General features: G+C 39.1%; 1 protein-coding gene across 1 annotated transcript in view; it reads right to left on the minus strand.

Moving 5' to 3' along the window:
- RASEF (RAS and EF-hand domain containing) overlaps window positions 1-22,911 on the minus strand; it is a 69,111-nt gene that overhangs the window by 14,684 nt on the left and 31,516 nt on the right. The window contains exons 3-12 of the mRNA XM_060014934.1: window positions 22,581-22,671; window positions 18,820-18,915; window positions 15,027-15,104; window positions 12,697-12,812; window positions 10,570-10,638; window positions 8,914-8,998; window positions 7,924-8,012; window positions 1,121-1,355; window positions 674-811; window positions 410-557 (exon numbers count right to left, since the gene is read on the minus strand). Coding sequence (XP_059870917.1) covers window positions 410-557; window positions 674-811; window positions 1,121-1,355; window positions 7,924-8,012; window positions 8,914-8,998; window positions 10,570-10,638; window positions 12,697-12,812; window positions 15,027-15,104; window positions 18,820-18,915; window positions 22,581-22,671 — 1,145 coding nt within the window. The remainder of the gene's footprint in view (window positions 1-409; window positions 558-673; window positions 812-1,120; window positions 1,356-7,923; window positions 8,013-8,913; window positions 8,999-10,569; window positions 10,639-12,696; window positions 12,813-15,026; window positions 15,105-18,819; window positions 18,916-22,580; window positions 22,672-22,911) is intronic.

Here is a 22,911-nt window from a genome sequence, read left to right on the forward strand (position 1 = left end):
TTTTTCATCCAGGGATTTAGTCGACTTTGTTTACTGTGTATCCGTAGTGCCTACAACAGAATGTGGCTCACAGCAGGACCAGGATATGCTTGCTGAATAAATGAATCTGTCATCTCTGGCTCTAAACTTTGGTTGATCTCACTGGGTAAGCAGATACCTCAGTCCTTTGCTAGTCTTCCTCTCCCAAACTTAGGCCTTAGCCAAAACAGAGGGCTATTCTATAGAGAAGGACACGTGTGTGTGCAAGTGCGTGTGCGCACACACACACACACACCCCCCTCTACCTATATACATATTATACAGAGAGAGAAAGAGAGAGATCTGTGTGTCTGTATATAATCCCTAACAAAAATAGAAATCAACCTAAAGAAGGTCACTTTCCCATTATCCACTGAAAAAGGAACTGTACCCAGGGTGGCACTTGTGTTTCCTCGAAATTCATTCTTGCAAAGTCTCATGAGCAAACTTGACTTTCCTACTGCAGCGTCCCCAGCCAGCACAATCTTGTAAGCCTTCTGTGAGCTGGAAGAGTTATGGTTATCATCCACCATGTCTGTCTAGGGGAAGGAAGCCACAGTGAGTGACAAAGGTAGTGCCAGCTTTCTTCCTAGTAAGTTACATGGCATGAAGATGAACAGTGTTCATGAATAAAAGTGTCTCTGAAACCGCCTACCTGTGGTGCAAGTGCTGAGATGGGCTTCCTCAAGGAGCTGATGACACTGCCTTCACTAGCAGACTCCTGCGGCTTCCAGTCCAGGATGGAAGCCACGCCTTCTGAGCCATACGTCTCTTCATCCCTGATATCAGGAACCTGTTTTTTTTTTTTTTTTTTAAAGTCAGCCGTTAAAAAGCAAAGTCTTTCATTACACATATATATCATGAAATAAAAAGAAGAAAAATATGCTGCTGAATCAACAGTCAATGCTATTATGGAACAGAGTGGCTGCAAAAGGGAATCTGTGAGAGTTTTCCCTAACTTGATAGGGAGAAACATTTTCCCAACTATGTTTCACATGTATAACCTTTAAAACAATGCCCATGACAGATAAAGGTCAAACGGGGTGAGATACGTATTTCTACAGAAGATCAGGCCTAGGAGAGAAATGACTTTGGGGCTTACGTCTGTGTCTGAAGCATCACCCCCAGAGCTCTCCTGTGTGCCGTGTGACCTCTGGAATCCCCTCTGGTGCTTGTACTCCACCTCCGAGTCATACTCATTGAAATCTCTCAGGGTAGACAAGCCGCTGTCGAAGCAGCTCTCAGGCAGGCTGTCAATGTCACAGTTTATCCTCTGCATGGGATCACAGAGGGCCAGAGAGTCACAGTCCTCATCCATGTAGGAAGAGCGGGATGACCTGGGGACAAAGGAGAGGACTGCTGTACCTGAGGGCCGGCGATGCTCAAGATGACACAGCAATGGAATCAGACAGCAACAGAATCAAGAAGACCGATATTCTCATTCTTGCCAAGAGCCTCAGTGTATTCCATGATTAAGCAACAGGGGAAATAAAATGCTCAGAGCAATAGTTCATTCTATGCAACAATCAATTAAGATAAAGACACTTAAATCAAACATTTAATAAAGGAAGCTATTTAAAAAAAATCACCTTTATTTCCTGATACAAAAAGAATCAGAATGCCCAGGATGTAAATGTAATCTCAAGTTGTGTTAAGAAAAATGTACACAGAACATCTGAACCTTTTTATTCTAATGTGGTCAGACCATATTTTGAACAGCATGTCCATTTCTGGATAATACCTCTATTATGACCTGAGACTTTAAACCTTCCAGTCTGAGAAATGTTTCAGTGCACTCGGCTTAAGTTGTAATGGTTTCTCTCCTCAAATATTTGAAGAGCTGACACAGGAAGACTATATTCTCTCAGGGCCAACTGATAAACTTTTCTGGGAATCACGTCTGTAATCGACATGGTGAAAAATGCCAGGCAGTCAGAAATGTGTGGCCCTGGAATGGTCTGGCATACAAGATGAATTTTCTGCCACTAAGTGTGGACATGTCTCAAAGACTCCTATGGGAGAGGTTTCATAGGGAGATGCCCCATACAAAGGCTAGAACTCCTGACTTCTGTGGATCTTTCCACTTGGGAAACTCCAGCATTTTATAAATGTTAATTACCTCATTTACTTTTGCTTTTCCATTTGATTCCCATAAGTATCTAAGTTTATACTGAAATAAAACAAGGGTTACAACTTACTTAGTTCCTGCTACACATTGGGCACCATCCTAGCCATTTGGCCTACATGATGTCATCAGAAAGAGGAAATGGGCAGGGTATATAGGTCTCCAGATATGAGAAATAATAAGAGATGAATGTTCTTAGAAAAGAGAGGGTAATCTTTTTTTTTTTTTTAGCGGTACATGGGCCTCTCACTGTTGTGGGCTCTCCCGTTGCGGAGCACAGGCTCCAGATGCGCAGGCTCAGCAGCCATGGCTCACGGGCCCAGCCGCTCCGCGGCATGTGGGATCTTCCCGGACCACGACACGAACCCGTGTCCCCTGCATCGGCAGGCGGACTCTCAACCACTGCGCCACCAGGGAAGCCCTAACCTATTCATATTTTTGATAAGGAATGAAAGAGAAAAACATCCTGATTGAAAAATCACCTCCATGAAAATATAGATCTAAATAAAAAATATAGGTATAGATCAGACTTTCTCAAACTCAACTTATATACATACCCTTTTAAAAGTAAACTATTCTTATCTGCCTGAAGAATATTTTAATTACAATTAAATATGTAAAAATACAAAACAAGTTATATTTTTGTTAGAGTTCTTAGAAAAAAACTCAAAACTAAAACAAATATACAACTTAAAATCCAATAAGGCCACAAAAGCAATAAAATTAAATTTACAAGATGCTTTTAATTAAAAAAATTTTAACTGAAGTATAGTTGATGTACACTATTATATAAATTATAGGTATACAATATAGTGATTCACAATTTTTAAAGGTTATACTCCATTTACAGTTATTAAAAAATATTGGTTATATTCCCCACATTGTACAATATATCCTTGTAGCTTATTTTATACCTAATAGTTTGTACCTCTTACTGCCCTACCCCTATATTGCCCCTTCCTCCCTCCCCACTAGTAACTACTAGTTTGTTCTCTGTATCTGTGAGTCTGCTTCTTTTTTGTTATGTTCACTAGTTAGTTGTATTTTTTAGAGTCCACATATAAGACATATCATACAGTATTTGTCTTTCTCTGTCTCACTTATTTCATTTAGCATAACGCCCTCCAAGTCCATCCACGTTGCTGCAAATGGCAAAATTTCATTAGTTTTTATGGCTGAGTTGTATTTCATTGTATATATATACTACATCTTCTTTATCCATTCATCTGTTGATGGACACTTAGGTTGCTTCCATATCTTGGCTATTGTAATGCTGCTATGAACACTGGGCTGCATGCATCTTTTAGAATTAATGTTTTTGTTTTTTTCAGATATATATCCAGAAGTGGAATTGCTGGGTCATATGGTAATTCCATTTTTAGTTTTTTGAGAAAACTTCATACTGTTTTCCACAGTGGCTGCACCAATTTACATTCCCACTAACAGTGTATGAGGGTTCCCTTTTTTCCACATCCTCGCCAACATTCGTTATTTGTGTTCTTTTTGATGATATCATCTTTTTGATGATAGCACCTGACAGGTGTGAGGTGATATCTTACTGTGGTTTTGATTGGCATTTCCCTGATGATTAGCGATGTTGAGCATCTTCTCAAGTGCCTGTTGGCCATCAGCAACCTCTTTAGAGAAATGTCTATTCAGTTCTTCTGCCCATTTTTTAATTTGGCTGTTTGTTTTTTTGATGTTTGGTTATATAAGCTGTTTATATATGTTGGATATTAACCCCTTGTTGGTCATACATTTCCAAATACTTTCTGCCATTCAGTGGGTTGTCTTTTTGATCTGTTGATAATTTCCTTTGCTGTGCAAAAGCTCATAAGTTTAATTAGGTCCCATTTGTTAATTTTTGCTTTTATTTCCTTTGTTTTAGGAGATGGATCCAAAGAATATTCCTATGATTTATATTAAAGAGTGTTCTGCCTACATTTTCCTCTACGTGTTTTATGGTATCTGATCTTACACTTAGATTTTTAATCCATTTTGAGTTTATTTTTGCATACATTGTTAGAGAATGTTCTAATTTCATTCTTTTACATGTAGCTGTCTAGTTTTCCCAGGACTGGCTACTGAAGAGACTGTCTTTTCTCCATTGTATATTCTTGCCTCCTTGTAATAGATTTATTGACCATAAGTGTGTGGGTTTACTTCTGGACTCTCTATCCTGTTCCAATGATCTATGTGTCTGTTTTTGTGTCAGCACCACACTATTTTGATGACTGTAGCTTTGTAACATAGTCTGAAGTCAGGGAGCATGATTCCTCCAGCTCTGTTCTTCTTTCTCAACATGATTTTGGCTATTCAGGGTCCTTTGTGTTTCCATACAAATGTTAAAATTATTTGTTCTAGAAAAATGCCTGTGGTATTTTGTTAGTGATTACATTGTTAGGGATTGCATTGACTCTGTAGATTGCCTTGGGCAGTATGGTCGTTTTAACAATATGATTCTTCCAATCCAAGAACACAGTATATCTTTCCATATGTTTGTGTCATATTCAGTTTCTTTCTTCAGTGTCTTATAGTTTTCCAAGAACAGGTCTTTTACCTTCTTAGGTAGGTTTATTCCTAGGTATTTTATTCTTTTTGATGAGGTGGTAAATGGGACTGTTTCCTTAATTTCTCTTTCTGGTAGTTCACTCTTAGTGTATAAAAATGCAACAGATTTCTGTATATTAATCTTGTATCCTGCAACTTTACCAAATTCATTGATGAGCTCTAGCAGTCTTCTGGTGGCATCTTTAGGATTTTCTATGTATAGTATTATGCCATCTGCAAATAGTGACAGTTTCACTTCTTCCTTTCCAATTTGGATTCTTTCTGTTTCTTTCTCTTCTCTGATTGCTGTGGCTAGGACTTCCAAAACTATGCGGAATAAAAGTGGCAAGAGTGGGCATCCTTGTCTCGTTCCTGATCTTAGAGGAAATGCTTTCAGTTTCTCACCTTTGAGTAAATGATGTTAGCTGTGGGTTTGTCATATATGGCCTTTATTATGTTGAGGTATGTTCCCTCTATGCCCACTTTCTGGAGAGTTTTTTAAATCATTAGTGGATGTTGAATTTTGTCAAAAGCTTTTTCTGCATCTACTGAGCTGATCATATGGTTTTTATTCTTCAGTTTGTTAATGTGGTGCATCACATTGATATTGAAAAATCCTTGCATCCCTGGGATAAATTCCACTTGATCATGATGTATGATCCTTTTAATGTATTGTTGGATTTGGTTTGCTAATATTTTGTTGAGGATTTTTGCATCTATATTCATAAGTGATACATAGGTTTTTTAAGGATCCTATGGGGGTTCCTTAAAAAACTAAAAATAGAATTACCATATGATCCAGCAATCCCACTACTCGGCATATACCCAGAGAAAACCATAATTCAAAAAGACACATGCACCCCAATGTTCATTGCAGCACTATTTACAACAGTCAGGTCATGGAGGCAACTTAAATGCCCATCGACAGACGAATGGATAAAGAAGTTGTGGTACATATATACAATGGAATATTACTCAGCCATAAAAAGGAATGAAATTGAGTCATTTGTTGAGATGTGGATGGATCTAAAGACTGTCATACAGAGTGAAGTAAGTCAGAAAGAGAAAAACAAATATTGTATATTAACACATGTATGTAGAACTTAGAAAAATGGTACAGATGAACCAGTTTGCAGGGCAAACATAGATGTAGAGAACAAATGTATGGACACCATGGGGGGAAAACCGTGGTGGGGTGGGGGTGGTGGTGTGCTGAATTGGGCGATTGGGATTGACATGTATACACTGATGTGTATAAAATTGATGACTAGTAAGAACCTGCAGTATAAAAAAACAAAAAAACAACTAATGCTAAACTCTCTTTGGGTTATTTGTATGGAAATATGTTAATATAAATGTTTCAGACATTACATGAAATTTCTAAAACTCTTATACATTCTGGTATAATGTTATAAGACATAATTCTAGTTATTACCTTAAAATGTATATCTCAGAAATAACTAAATTTCCTTGTCAATTGCATTATTATGAACTTTCATCAAATCTTTAACCGTGGTCATTTTTAAGTCTTTTGTCATTTACAGACAGTTCTGGGTGTACCCTGTTGCTTTTGCAGAAATGTTCCTATAGAAGGGTTTCATCTTCAAGGAATTCATGGAAAAGACTCTGACAAGTACAGGTTTCTGGTAACTGACTATACTGCTGAACTGAATGAATAAGCATTTTCAGAACTCTAATGGAAAACTGATGAATTCATAAAAGTGCTAACAAAAGATCAAGATGAAAAAAAAATTAATTACATGGGACTGAGTGAACTGATGAGGATGATTGTAATTTTTGTGACTTTCTGTTTGAATAAAAAAAAAAATCCCACAAGGTCCCAGAGGCAAAAAATGTACAAATCAATTTTCATTACAAAGTAAAGGAGCTGTTACAGTGGAGGATTACTGGACTGAATGTCAATATTATGACGTAGTATGAGTGTGTTTCATAAGTGCAATCATTGTTGCTTTTGTTGTGGTCATCCATGTACAATGCCTGGTGTCAGTTTATTTATCTATTGTAAAAATAAAATACAGTGTGTGTGTGTGGAAAAAAAAAGAAAAAAGAAAAATGTCCTGGAGGTGGGTGGTGGTGACGGTTGCAAAACAATGTGAATGTACTTAATGCCACTGAACTGTACACTTAAACACAGTGAAGATGGTAAGCTTTACGTTATGTATATTTTATCACAATTTTTAAAAATAAAGAATAATACCTTTTTAAACTTAAAAAAATGTAATATCTATTTCTCAAAAACAGAGAAGCCAGTTTCCTACAAATAGATAAACCATTCAAATTTTTTATTAAACAAATCAGTGAATAATAAAAACATCTGATACTTGGATAGAATTTTATTAAAAGTGATTACCAGTAAGCCTTGGAAACAGACCTTCCTGAAAGGGGATATGGCCATTTTGCTAATGCCAAGATACTTAAGTACATTATTCTTTAGATCAAAAGTCCTCAAATGAAAAGGGAAGGAACATAAATTATGAAAGTGGCATCAGAAATGGAGAGCCAGAGACCTGCAGTTTACGCACTCACGTCTACCATCAAACTTTGACATACTCCAAGTTAGCCTATTAAGTAGCAACACTGGACATGTATATGTATACACATGTGTACACAAATGTAATCTTTCAGTTCTTACTGCTAGATCTCAAGTTATAGCAGGGCTAATATTTCACTTCATTTGATTAAAAATAGAGCTAAATCCTCACTTCTGGGAAGCCTCTGTGACTCCTTTAATACATTAGCGCATAAACATCTACTTGCCACATTTGTTTGTTTTGAAAGTTTGCCTTTCCTTGAACATAGCTTGCATAATATTATACTGAGCTATTAAACATTTACAGATTGTGTCAAGAGTCTCAACATCATATACTGAGTATATCACAACATCACATATGGTAGTTCCACTGGCTTCCCTGAAACACCTCTTACTGAGGGCACTTCTAAGAAACAAGACTTAATAGGCATGAGGTAAGGGTAAGCATACATAAAACCAAGTCACAATAACATCTTAAAGGAATCACTTTACTCTCTCTAAAACATTTTTACTTTAATCTTTACATGTTTCATGTTTCATAAATTTAAAGTAAGATAGTAGAAAACAGATATTAGTGCCCCAAATATATTCTGTTATTCTAATTTACCTGTAAGGAAATGTACTTTCCTTTTAACTCTGTTCCAGAATTTAAACAAAAAGTAAGTAGGTGTTAACATACCTGTCATAGCCCAGAGGTTGAGGAGAATGAGCATTAAATTTAGGACTGCTTCTGGAAATTGTATTCCCTGGTGATATATTATTTATGCGCTGTAATACATAAAATACGTAATATTTTGTTATTACATGTAAAAATTCTGTGTACATTTTTAAAAACTGTAGCACACTAGTTTACTAATGTAATTAAAAGTTTGGTATCCTACATGAGAAAACGAACGCACAGAAATCAAGGGAAAAACTGCAACAACTTCCCATAGTACTCTCTCCTCATCATGTCTTAAGTCCAAACCCTACCATATAAACCATAAAGGGGAATCTTGGTTCCCCAGATTTGCCAGGACCCTGCAATACCGACTGAGGATTTATCTCTTCTCAAACCATCATTTGGCTTAGTAGCTGACTCATCCATACCCAAAGCTGTGGCACTGGAACCCCAACCTTGAAGCTGGCCCCCAAAAGTGGGGGGAGAGGCTTTCTGGCACATGTAGTCTACGGAAAGGTCCTCAAAATTCCAAACGGGCCTTAGCTTGTTTCTGTAGGAGGGTTTAAAGCCCAAGGCCTCCACTCTGATGATCTCACTACCAGAAAGAACAAACCAGTGGGTCTAAATAAACTCCTCAGCCAGAAGCACCCTCTCTCTCCTCTCAACTGGGCAATATATATTTTAACCTCCATGAGACATCTCACTTTTTCTTCTATTATTGCTATCTGTGCACATCTTAACTCCCTACTATACTATAAACTCTTCCAGGACCCAGGTCACACCTTATACATCTTGCTCTGGTTTTCTGGAACATTGAACAAAGAGTTGGCTGACACCTAGACATTTATTTATGCAGAGGAGTGGCATATTTTTTAAGTTGGGAAAATGTCTCCTTTTATTATATGAAATAGTTTCTCATTATTATAAGTTCTCTTCTAAGAAAATATATGATTTTTATCAAAATACCACGAGAAAGAATGAAATGCATTATAAAATTCTATCACATACCAAGGATCTGTTGAACTTGCTGTAACTGTTTTCAAGGGCACTCCTTAGGCCATCGTTACTGTCATGCAGTTTCCTGTTAGCTGTTCTACAAAGTAAATAAATAGATAAGGAAAGTATTAGTGGGGGTGCAAGTCACCACTTCTTTTCAGGCTGTGATATTCAGAACGTGGCATTACCACCGCTTGTATCTTTCTGCCACTTCCCTTCAAACCTCATAAACTGAGATCATAATTCATCACTAGAAGTGCAACTTAACAATGTGTCACCTCTCTTTAGAGGTCTCAAGGCATTTTAGGAGTGAGTCAGCTATGCTGTGGAACCCACTGCTCCTTCAGGTAGCTCCATTGTTTGGATAGGTTTGGTGCAGGTCTGTGTTCCCTAAAGGCCTGAAGCCAGCCGGCCCCACCTACTCTCTATCCCCGCTGCACGGATGTGCTGTGTTATGTCATACTTCTTTCTCCTGGCTACTCCTGCATCCTTCTTGTGGCATGGTGCTGTACCACCAGGCACTGTTTTATACCAGTTAAAGGCTCCAATGTTGACTCAGGTTCAAATCCCAATTCAGGCACTTACTTTCTATATGCCTTACAGCAGCCACTTAAGCTATCAGAGACTGAGCAACCTCTTCTATCAAATGAAGTCTCTGCCGTAGAGACTGGCTACTATCTCCCTGCTTCAGGCTTATTCGTCCTTCAGAAGTCAGACGCTTCCTAGACCTTTCTGGTTAGGAGGATGCCCTTACGAGACACTCGGCTCCCCTTGGCCCCTGCCGCTCCTTTGGCATCTAACATCTGTAAGTATTGATCAGGTTCCATCCTCTTCCCCTGGACTAGCCCCATAAGGAGAGAGGCCTTTTTCTCCTACTTGCTACTGTATCCTCAGCTCCTGGCATACCTGAACCGTAAAAGGTGCTGAGTGAAAACCTGCTGAATGAATGAATAAATGAATTAACAGGATTCTTGTAATATAGCAACTCTGTCATTGTCACAGGTGAGATGTAATAAGCATTCATAATGATGGAAAAAAATTGTCAAATCTGACCTGGCATCATTTGGGGGAACTAAAACCAGAAGAAAATACTGCCTAGGTGAAAAAGAGAGAAAGGGGCAGTGGGAAAGGGGGAGGTTTTGTGGGGAAGGTCTCAGAGGATGGAATTCCTAAAACTTAGCTGCAAATTTGACAGAGCAGGTGTAATATTTCCAAGAGGTTAAAAAAAAAAGAAAAGAAAAATATACTGCTAACCAGACACAATAAATTACCAAAGAATGATCGTGTATGCCTAGTGATGTGACATGCACTATGTGAGACGCCTGAAACCTCTCAGCGTGCTGAGCTGCAGAGAAAGCTGATGAGGTCAGGGCCACTGTCCTTTACAGTAAAATAAAGGTATCATGAAGACGTGCCAGACATATCACCTGACTTGCGAGCACTTTTAGAGAATTATACTCTAGTCCCTGGATTTGAATAGTTTATGTAGGATTAGAAGCATCAGAAAGCCAAGCTGACGTGCTGAACACACCGTGTCGAGAAGGGACACGCGTGGAGCCGCGAACCCAGCCTTTGATATATGGCAACTCGTGTTACATGTGGCACCTGTTTTACTAACAAAACATAAGTTAAATGTAAATGTGATGAGGACTTTATATGAGAACTTACTGGAGTATTTCAATTTGCCTCTCAAGACTATTTCGATCTTCTGTGTACTCTCGGATTATTTCCAGATCCCTGTAAAATTATATTTTATGTTTGAATGCGGATTAGGTGTTCAGTCCTGCCTTACCGACACCTACCCTCCCAGACCCTCTTTCCGCCTTTTCCAAAGGCCTGTGTCCTTGACCGTGGTCTTCTATCTCTCTGTGCTGCTGCCCGGTTCCTCTGAGACATCAGCAGCCTCCTCTCCTCCTGTGACCCACAAGCACACCCACGCCTCTGCTTCCTCTCGCAAGGCTCTGCTCCCCCCATCCCCCTCCCCGCACCCACCAGCTCCTCCACCCCAGCCCACTGACCCGGTTCTGTTCTTCACTGGGACTGAACCCCCTGCTGTTCTGCTAAGTCCCCTCTCCCCAGCTACTCACATTACCAGCCCCTTCCGCCCAATCCATTGTCTCACCTCTGACTCTTCTCTGCTCATTCCAAGCCATATGCAACTTCAGCCCCAGCTGTACTCTCCCTTCTTGTGATTCCTTCTCGTCTCTGTGCTCCCAGCCCTGCCTGCGCTCCCCGCCTTACCCTAAGCCACAGTGGAACCCACAGGACCAGGCTTTCTCTGTTCACTGTAAACTCACGCTCAGCGATTCCTCTGTTGCTTTATTGTGAAGAAGCCCTGGCCTCCTCCTCAAAATGTCCACTCAGAACATCAGCCACTTACCTCCAGCCCCTACCTCACACCTGCCCCATTTCTAAGCAGATAAAACCCCATCACTAGCTTCCAAAAACCCTCAGGCTGTCAAATTTTGTCTGTAATAAGCTATCCATTTGCTCTCTTGATAAGGCTAAAAGGTTCCCAATTGTCTGTAGGAATTTAAGTTCCTTAGCCAGAAATTCTGGGCCCTTACATTATAGCCTTAAACTAGCTTTTAAACTTTTTAATCTTTTTTTAAACATTTGCCTTTCCATTCCAAATATCTTTTTCTGTCCACCAGGCTGACCACTGTTCCCCAAACCAGTCTTATCCTTCCCCATGTCCTTGCCCCTGCTTTGGGTTCTGCCTCACCTGGAACATCTCTGAGACTCTTCTCCCATCTGTAAAATGGGGATAAGGAAAGTCCCTATCTCATAGGAAACCATGAATGTGTTAATGCTAGTAAAGTACTAAAGACAGTGCCGGGCAATTGTCAGTGTGACCTGTGTTGCTTGCTGACAAACTCATCTCAAGTATCTCTTCTTTAATAAAGTCTCCACCTTTCTGAACTAAAGGAACACTCTGTCTACCATCTCATGGCAATGAACCCAACCTGTGACACTGCAGTGGTATTGTTTCTGACATGGCTGAGTTCTTACGCTGTTTAACTCCATAACGCTTTTAACTTTTAATTTTTCCCAACTAAATTTGAAGTTCTCAAAGAGCAGAGGCCACGTCTTTTCTTTTTTTATATATTCCACACTCATAACTCCTTATCTAGATCAGGGACCTGTATATAGTAAGTCCTTAATAAATGTTTCACTGCTTTCCATTACAGGACCTTAATTCTGATTAAAGTCTGCAAACCAACAAACAAAACACAAGGTGTTTTTCTCAAGTATACATGTACTAGGGGATATACACATATACTAAGGCATATAGATGAATTTTATATTTAAATACCCTTATATAAATATACATGTGTATCTTCCTTATATATAATTACATGCCTCTGTGGGTACATGTGTGTTAGGTCATATGTTATTAACACCATATTGCAAAACTAAAGCACAGCAAAATAAAATGACTTGCCTAAGATGTCTCATTTTCCATTTTTTTATGTTGTAGGGCCAGGATTCCTACCTTCAAAGCACTTCAATTAGCGCTGCCTCTCGACACTTTAGGTATATTCTTCTGCTGCCAGTTAATTCAAACATTACTAAGCCCTGCACTTTCCTGAGCAGCCAATAATTTAAAAAATTGAAAACACAAAAATCACTAGGAAATCTGACACCTAAAGTAAAATCTTTAGAAAGCAAAGAACACATTAGTAAAGTTAATAAAGAACCCTTTATTACTACATAGCTGAGCTTCAATGACATGGATGGTTACCTAAATAAACATTCCACTCAAACTGGAAAGTAAAATGTGAAGTTTCATACCTTTCAGAATTCAGACTCTGATCAGCATAATCACTTTTCAAAGAATCTAATTCACTCTGAAGAAAGGCTATGTTTGTCTGTGCTTCTAAAAGATCTTTCTTAACTTTCTGATTTTCCTAGAGGAAAGGCACAGTGCAGGTCATTAGACTCAGAGTTTCTACCCGGGAGGAGTGAAGTCAAGTGTAGTATAACCTTCCCACACATCACTCTCACCCCTCCACAAGTCTTCAAGTCTTGGTGTTCAAAGAACTAATTATCAATTCAAGGTAATTTGATATTTTCATAAAGTATTAAAGAAAGTATCAAAAATTAAATCCTCAAAGCTCTTTTTTTAAAATACTTGACATTTGGTGTGAAACTACAACAGTCAAGAGTTTATCATGACGTACTTTAACATGTTATTGGCAAATTAACGGAGACCAAACATTTAAACATCTGTTTTACTTAATGAGAGCTGTGGAACTACTGATAGACATTCTGTGGAATTAACAGTACCTGTTACCAGGTAGACTGGCTACTTTTCACAATAAATCCTATCACCTAAAATTTTAAATTTTGCACTTGAAAATAAGCCAGTGTGGTTAGGAGGTTTCTATATTTTTCTTAAAAACAAAAAAACAAACACAAAAACAAAAAAGAGAAGAAAAAAAATCATTGGAGGCTTCCAGTTCAATATGGTGGACTGGGCACATGAATTTGTCTTCTTTCCCTTTTGAGACCCCATTAACATGAAATACCAAAGGAAATAAACCAATAAAAATTAAAAGAATGGAAGAGGGGCCCATCAGCAGTCAAGTGATTTAAACATATTGCTGGAAAAAGGAAACCGGATGGCAATGTGCTGACAAGGGGAAGAGAGTAGGGGAAAAGGAGGTCCAGAAGATGTGTGTTGAAGGTTCTGCTGTAGAACAAAGAAGAGACACTGGTCAGGCAGAACCCCAGAGAGTGATAAAGGGGGTCTGGAAATAGAGATTAAAACTGTACATTAAGACATGCTGCCTCTCAAGCCTTTACCTGCTCTTACCCTAGGAAAGAAGAGCAGATAAGCCAGAGTTGATTCCAAAGGCAACAAGACGGGGCTTGTCTTTTTTAAAATAACTGAATGATTCCCAAAAGCAAAGCTAAGGCTTCTCTCTGAACATCCAGGCCCCATGCATCTGGTAATTGGGTTCCTATGTCTGACAGCCAGCTTCACACACAGAGCTCTGAGGAAGGCCATCTTTCAGGGGAGAGGCCTTGAGCTAAACAGATGTTTGCCTAGCTGTACAGGAATCCTACCACAGCTACCTAAAATGATCAGAAATTCCAAGATGACATCTGGGTAGCAAGTTTAAAAAGCAGCCAGTCCAATAAGAATTGAAATTTCCTGGACTCCAAAATTAATATTTTCAAGGAGAAAAAAACAAATTCCATGTACTGGAAAGAATAAATAAGAAGTTGCAAGGTAGAGGTAATATCATGAAGATGGCAGGCTCTTTTTACAAGAAACCAAAAACGCCACCAGAGAATCCAAGAGAAGTAAGCAACTCTACGAGAACATTGTGATCCAAGCACAAAGCCAACTAGGAGGTAGCAAAATCTGAAACTGGTAATGCATAAAGGGGATTTATCTGACCACAAAGCTGGGGGACCTTCTCTTTTGAGTGGCACAGGGATAATGACTGGAGAGAAAGAACTGCACTTTTAGCTCACTTCTTGGCTCTGCAGGGAGAATATTTAGAGTCACGATAAAGGAAATGTTCATTATTGGTTTTCAACTTTTAGAGTCAACCTGAAAACAAAATAAAGAAAATGACGATAATATAACGATGTAGATGTTATCATTTATGGCAACAGAAATACTAAAGATATGGTCAGCAGAAGATGGAAAAGGGACAGACAGGAAACTTGGAGGAAGGGCAGGGCAATAATACCTCATCTTACAAAGTCAGGAAAACAGATAAAAGTTGATGTTATAAGAATGCAGGAGTTAACTATTTAAAATTTAAAGGCCATGCCATTATTGCTTTGAATAAAAAAAAAGCATTTACAATAGGTATCACTGAGGGAAAAAGCCTGCATAAATATAATACCTTTAGTCAGAGGTATTTCAAAGACTTTCTCTAACTGTAGTATTAATTTCTCTTTAAGCTTTTATTCCTGGAATATTGAAATCATAGCATGATTTTATTTAGGAAATAGGAAATATATTACTGTAAGTGAAAAGTTAATTCTTACCATTGATAAGTCATATTCAATGGAAATATATTACTGTAAGGAAATATATTTTCCTTACAGTAATATATTACTAACAGGAAATATATTACTGTAAATGAAAAGTTAATTCTTACCATTGATAAGTCATAAATTTGTTTTTTTAATGCAGCTACATCTTCCTTTTGACTTATGTGTTTTGATTGTTCTTCTAGCTGAAAAAGCAAATAAAAGTTGGGCGTTTACAAACTCATTTTGAATTGATTTGGTTAAGTTTAGGAATATATGTGCATGTAGATATGGGAATTCTAGAAGTCTCCAATTTTCAACATTATACAACCTTATAAATCATTAAACTACATATAATCCAGAAGGATTTGAAAATTTGCTTTAAATAATTTAAACATTTAAAAAAGGGGTTTTCTTATTTCATGAATTTTCTTTTTTTTGCCAAGGTACATTTTTTTTCTTTTTTTTTAAATCGAAATATAGTTGATTTACAGTGTGTTAGTTTCAGGTGTAAAGTACATATTATACATATGTACTTATGTACAATTACACACATATATATACATTCTTTTCTTACATTCTCTTCCATTATAGGTTATTATAAGATACTGAGTATAGTTTCCTGTGCTATACAGTAGGTCCGTGTTGGTTATCTATTTTATATATAGTAGGTTATCTATTTTATATATAGTAGTCTATTTTATATATATAGTAGTGTGTATATTTTTCTTTGAAACAATTGAAAAGCCGTTTTGGGGAAACCATTCAACTATCAAGCAACTCAGTCCTCCCTTTTTCAGTTATGTTGCGTATGAGTCTGGACCTTTATATTCTCTTAAACTTTATCTGCATTTAACACTTGCTATTCTATATCATAATTACTTATGAGTGTTTTAACTCTCTTACTAGAGTCCAAGATTTTTAAGAGCAGAATTGGTGTCAAAAGTCAACTATGTTTTCTTCATGGTGATGTCAAAAAATGCTTATTTAATGATTTAAGTCAATAAAATTTAAGTATGGTATGAAGTTAGAGACACACACACAAAATTATATAAATACACAAATGAGCTTTACTTCCTGGTTGATTACTGAGCATTACCGGACTAAATTGGCTCAGAAGCATCCCTAACATGGACAACAAAAATGTCTTTCTTACACATAGCTTACATCCCTTGGGAAATGTGGGGATTTGTGGGTGTCCATTAATAGAATATGCATGCATTGATCAAAATGAATGCGATATGTCATCAAAATCTAAGTACTTTGATGATAGACTTTCTTCATCTTGCCAGGTGGCATCAGTGGAAGGTTTTCAAGTGGCTGAAGCCGAAAGAGCCACTGATTTTAAGATCATGCCAATTTCAGAGAAAAAAAATTGTGGGGAAGAAAATGAGTTTCTCAGAACCACTGGCATAAGGTAATGTCTGGTGATTATATTAAATCTGTAGACCTCTGTATGTTCCTTTACAGCTTTTAACATGTTCTGCCATAAATTATCTCTTACTCTCTCGCAGAACAACCCTATCAGGCAGGCAGGAAGTCTGGTATAAGTGAGAAAGCACCAACTGTGTAAAGACAGAAAGACAACCCATTGCTTATTAGCTGAGTGACTTTGTGCAAGTTATTTAACCTGGAACTCAGTGTTCTCATCTGTAAAAGTGGGAAGTTTGCACTTTCCTCAGAGAAAGTTTAAGAATTTGATTTTTTTAAATTATGAAGAAGAGCTTAATAAGCTACAAAGTCAAGAAAATGTCAGTCACTGTGGTTAGACAGGATAGTTTATTATTAATCCCATCTTACAGATGAGAAGCTAACAATCAGAATGATGAAGCCGGACTTTCCTGGTGGTGCAGTGGTTAAGAGTCTGCCTGCCAAGGCAGGGGATACGAGTTCGATCCCTGCTCCAGGAGGATCCCACATGCCGCGGAGCAACCAAACCCGTGAGCCACAACTACTGAGCCCACGTGCCACAACTACTGAAGCCTGTGCACCTAGAGCCCATGTTCTGCAACGAGAAGCCACCGCAGTGAGAAGCCTGTGCACCGCAATGAAGAGCCCCCGCTCGCCACAACTAGAGAAAGCCCCCCGCGTGCAGCAACGAAGACCCGATGCAGCCAAAAATAAATAAATGAATAAATAACTAAATAAATTTATTTTTTTTAAAAAAAGAATGATGAAGCCAATTGTCCTGGGTGTTACAGAAGAAATTGGAACAGTCTTTTTTAAATTAAATTATTTTTTTTATTTTTGGCTGCGTTGGGTCTTTGTTGCTACGCATGGGCTTTCCCTCTAGTTGCGGCGAGCGGGGGCTACTCTTCGTTGCGGTGCATGGGCTTCTCATTGCGGTGGCTTCTCTTGCTGTGGAGCACAGGCTCTAGGTGCGTGGGCTTCAGTAGTTGCAGCACGTGGGCTCAGTAGTTGCGGCTCGCTGGCTCTAGAGTGCAGGCTCAGTAGTTGTGGTGCGTGGGTTTAGTTATTAGCTCTGCGGCATGTGGGATCTTCCCGGACAAGGGCTCAAACCCGTGTCCCCTGCCTTGTCAGGCGGACTCTTAACCACTGCACCACCAGGGGAGTCTGAAATTGGCACAGTCTTGATAAGGACTTGGGTCTCGTCACTCCTGACTCTTACTGTTCAGGGCCTATTTGGTCTTCATCATATACTATATGAAAAAACAACTCTGTGTCTCCTCTTGCAAACATTCTCTTAGTTTAAAGGTTTGGATGACACAGAAATAATTGAGGACAGTGACTAGCAGAATCTGTAACTCTAGCATTAAGCAAAGGATTGGTCCATTCAAATTCTGTAATACAAGAATAATATTATGGTCTAATGACCTTTGGAAATCAGATATAAGGTTGACGTTGATAATACTTTTCCAAGAAGGATACTGGGGAGAATTCTTAATAATTCCAGAGGTTTAAATTGCAGTAACCCACAAATGCAGTTAATTATCACTTAATCTCATTCAGTATAAACACTGGAAGGAGCATTAAAGGTTATCTCTGGTTATGAAAAACCAGAGAAGCAAAGTGATGTGCCTAAATTCACAATGCCACTTTTGGGGACGATTATTTTTTAAGTACCCATTTTCATTTTAGCTAAGGTATTTCCATTAGTTATGGAGACCATCCACATGCAGGAAGTGAATCCAGTATTATGCTGGAGCCAATGTGTACCAGCAGGCGAGAGCCTATTTATTTTAAGCATTTCTTCCCAAACTCTGCATTCAGTGATGTCAACTTGGTAGCTTGAAATCGGTAATGGTGGGAATATTTATACCATGAGGATCGGCAAATGCTACAAATGCCTCCTCCCTTCCTCCCCTTTCCAGAGCCTGTTGTAAAACATCTACCAGCATACCACTGAGTGAAATGGACCCTAATCATTAGAAACCAAATAGAGCAGAGGCCCAAACCAATCACACCTCTGCTTTCATGTCAACAGGTTCTCTCCCACTTCTTGCTGATCAGTGGTCCTCTAGATCTGGAACTTTCCACAGAGAAGAGAAGTATTCATTTCATTTAATAAATATTCACTGAATACATATACCTTGCAGTAAGCTGAGTGTAGGGCTACATGACCAGGAAAGACAGTGTCCCTGCTGTCGTGAGCAGACAGTCCACTGGACACGTGGGACTTGAAGGCACTTGGTAAAGACCAAGGAAAGAAAACTGAGGTTTGATGGACAACTGTTCAAGGGACCAGAAATATTTATTAGATCTATGCAGAAGATAGGCTGCCCTTAGAAATAGAAATTACAGGCCTTTAAAAAAAATTCTTGCCAAGGAGTCCAATTTGATTCTGAAATCTAATCTATCCACTGCTTCAATATGATTCTGTATGTTTTTAGTTGCTAAAAAAAATGTAGACACATTGAGATACTGAAAGTATCCCTCAAAGTCCAGCTGCCACAAACCTACCTTTTTGAGTTTCTTTATTGTCACCTGTAGATCTCCCACTTCTGTTTCATACTGACGCCTGAGGTCACTGAGGGCTTCTTCAGCTTTGCGTTTTTCCTGAAAGAAAAAAAAATGATTTTGTTGATTTAAATAGGTTCTTCAAAATCCTGTAGGTGAGAAACATTTTGTGTCAAACTAAGGCTGACCCCAAGTCTCCTACACAGAGACAGTGAGAAGGTAAAGCAGAAGTAACCAAACTTTAGATGCCCAGCACTTCTGGAATGGAAACGTACAAGACTGGAAGAACTGCAGAATCCCACAACCTACATACACACGTAACCTGGGGTGACACCTCTAAGACCACTACTCAACTGTGATAGAGGGCTGCAGCACATCAATTAACTAGCTAATTAAATACTGCTGTGTTTAATTTTAAGCTATGGCACAATCAAGGGCCCCAGTGCTTGCCTGAATCCTATCATGTCATCAGGACTCAGGAAGGCCTGATGGGTTTACTGTTTTTCCAAGAGTTTACACCTTATCTAAATTCAAACCACATCACCTGCAAATTTCTATGCAAAGTGCTGCCCCATAGGCGGGTACTTCTCATGTGTGTCACCCCTGGTACAGAGAATGGCAAAAGGGCACTCCAGGAGGTCAGGGGCTGCAGCTCCCATGAGCCCAAATATCTTTCAGTTTCCTTTTTCTCTTAACACATTATGGAATTTAATATCCTATGTTCTGTATTCAAATAAAGTTTTAAGTTTATAACCAGTGGAGTTGAGTGTAATAAGACCTAAATAAATGGAGAATATATCAGGTTTGTGGATTATTCATTATTAATAAGATGCCAAGTCTCCCCCAGTTGATCTACAGATGCAATGAAGTCCAGTCAAACCCCCAACAGGTTTTGGGTTTTTGTTGTTGTTGTTTTTCAAAATTGACAAGCTGACAAGGAAATTGAGGACCTAAAATAGCCAATACAACTTTGAAAAAGAACAAAGCTGAAGAACTAATACTAGACTCATTATGGAACTAATTCAAGACATTATAAAGCAATAATCATCAAGACAATGTAATACCAGCATAAAGATAGACAAATCAATCAATGGAACAGAATGGAGAGCCCAGAAATAAACCCAACACAAATACAGAAAACTGATTTTGGACAAAGTGCAAAGGCAATTCAGCAGAGAACAGATAGTATTTTCAACAAATGGGCTGGAACAATTAGATATGCATATGCAAAAAATATGAGCTTTGATCCATACCTTACAAAATAGATCCTAAATGTGAAATCTAAAACAATAAAACTTATAGAAAAAACACAGGAGAAAATCTTCGCAACCTTGGGTTATGCGAAGATTTCTTAAATATCAAAAACACATCCGTCAAAGAAAAAACGTATCCATGCTGCCCACGTCCACCACTACTTTAAATCTATGATGCATTGGACTTCATAAAAATAAAAAATTTCTACTCTTCAAAAGATACTGTTAGGAGAATGAAAAGATAAGTCAGGAAATATTTATAAATCAGAATATATAAAGGACTCCCCAAACTCAATAATAAGAAAACAAACAACCTAGTTTTAAAAGTGAGCAAAAGATTTTAATAGACGCTTCACCAAAGAAGACGTAAGACGGTTGCCTGACAAGGAGGGGCAAGGAAGGATGGCATGACACAGGGGCGTGGAAACCAACAGTATGTGAACCTACCTTTATCTTGATTGTGGTGACGGTTTCTCGGTATATACACATATCCAATCTTATCATAGTCTACACTTTGAGTAGGTACAGTTTATTGCATGCCCATTATACCTCAATAAAACTGTTACAACATATTTTTAAAACCCTAACTGAAACAATGGGATAAACACTCTATGTGCAAGAGGAGTCAAGGTCAGGAAGAGGTGAACGTGGCTAGAGGACTAGGGGAGGGCACTGGGGAGAAGGGGAGACTTTCTCTGATCTTTGCAAAATTTAGGAAAGTGGAGAGGAGTTATCAAGGCAAAAAAAACCAGCTGGAGTGAAAGCAGAGCAATGAGCCAGGTCAGAGCTGCAGGGTGAAGAACTGTGTGTGGGGAGCCAAGGTAAGCCACGCTTAGTGGAGGTGAGTTAGGGAAAACCTTCAGTCAGCGTGGATGTGTTATTCCGGAGAGACTAGGAGACTGGGGCAGACTGGCAAATAGGTGTCATCCCAGGGCCAAAGCTGCTCCATTGGCAGCAGTGTGCTGAGGTTTCAGAGACCACATCTGTGCAGTGACTCACCAGCCACTTATGCCATCGCTGTGGAACAGAGAAAGATGCCATGTATTCACCACCCCTGTACCAGAGCCAAGGAAAATGAGGAAGATGGTATAATTAACAAAACATGAAGTGATAAGGGGTAGGGCCATGGTCAGGTATCCATCACCAACAACCAGTTTGGGAAGTGCTTAGCTGGAAGAGGCGGAGATTTGATGACCGAATAACGCATATGCTTGATAAGTGTGTGATGAATGAATGAATGCACAGATTAAATGGATGGAGAGGGAAAAGGCAGAAAAAAATAGGATGTTACTGTTTCTAGACTAGAAGAAATAGAGCGCTAACAAAAGAATGGGATAATCATTGTAATAAAGCTGGACCATGGACTCTGAGCTATTCACTCTGTGAACATGACTTCCAAACAGTTATTAAATGTGTTATTAAGAGATAAGACAATCAAGAGACCCGAAGGCATACATGTGGTAAAGCAATTTAAGGTGAAGAATCTGAAAGGACACAAGGTACGCAGAGCACCGGAAAAGAGCAGAACTGCAATGGCCACGGTGCCCCTACCATACCTCAGGCACTGCGCTAGGCACGCATACAGATCACCAGGCTCGACCCTCCTTAAAGCAGGTAGGTGGCATTATCCCATCTAAAGTTGGAACAACAAAGGCTCAGAGGTTATGTTATTTTTCCAGTGCCACTTAACTGAGACGGGGCAGAGCCAGGAGGCAAACTAAGGTCTATTGGATGCCAACACCCAGGCCCTTCTCACTCAATTTTCTGCCTCTCAGAGTTAATGGGGAAAATGAATAGAAAAAAAGGGAATGTTCAACCTGAAGTTAGCTACTCAAAGAAATATGTCTATTTTCTGTTTTCAGTAAACATCAATCACCCAAATATATTTCATAAAGGAAAAAGATAATTATTTCTCCTATGGAAATCACTGAAGGTAGCACCCAACTTTCAACTATGAGAGTTCCTATATTGATGAGTAAAAGTATATCCCATCGTAAAACAACACCAAAATTAGCAGAGAGCATTTTAACTTCATTGTAATCTAGATTTAAAGTAGCGGTGGATGTGGGCAGCAAGACAGTGGTATTAAGGGTGGAGCCACCATCCTTTATGAAGGCGGGCTCTGCCTTCTCCAGGCCTCAGCTCTCCTGTCCCCTCTTCACAGAGGCCCCTGACCTCCCAACCCGAAGCAGCCTGTCTATCACACATGCCATTTCTTTACTGTGCTTGTTGCCATCTGAAATTAGCCACTTTATTTGATTACTTTCTCTCTCTCTCTCTCTCTCTCTCTCCCTCCCCACCTCCCTCTCCCACTCCCTCTCCCACTCCCTCTCCCTCTCTCCTTACTCTACCCCCCACCCCCGCCCCGATAAAACCACCAGCACTAACAATGCCCTTGTTGAGAGCACCTGTGGCAGTCTGGACTTGCTGCACCCAGAGGATGCCCGGTGCCCTGTCCATAAAAGGTGTTCTGAGGATTCGTCACATGAAGGGGCCATCCCACAAACTCACGTCTTTCCGTGTCTTGTGTTCTGCAGCCTGAATCCTCTGATCCATTTCCTCTTCCAATTCACTCAACTGCATGGCTGCCTTGTCCTGGGCTCTGAAATTTAAGAGGATGCACACCTTTTCATTATACTCTTGGCCTTGTAACATGAAGAGAAAACTCTGACCTCATCTATTTCAAGCTCTCTATTTTACAGATGAGGAGAAACATACCATTTAAAATAATATTCCCTGTTCCTTCCACATAACAAAATGATGTTGGCAATTCGATCAGTTGGGTGTAAAGGGACATTGAAACTAGATATTAAATAAATGGAATAGATTAAATGGTATTAAA

Source organism: Delphinus delphis, chromosome 6 (genome assembly GCF_949987515.2).
Source record: "Delphinus delphis chromosome 6, mDelDel1.2, whole genome shotgun sequence".
NCBI lineage: Eukaryota > Metazoa > Chordata > Mammalia > Artiodactyla > Delphinidae > Delphinus > Delphinus delphis.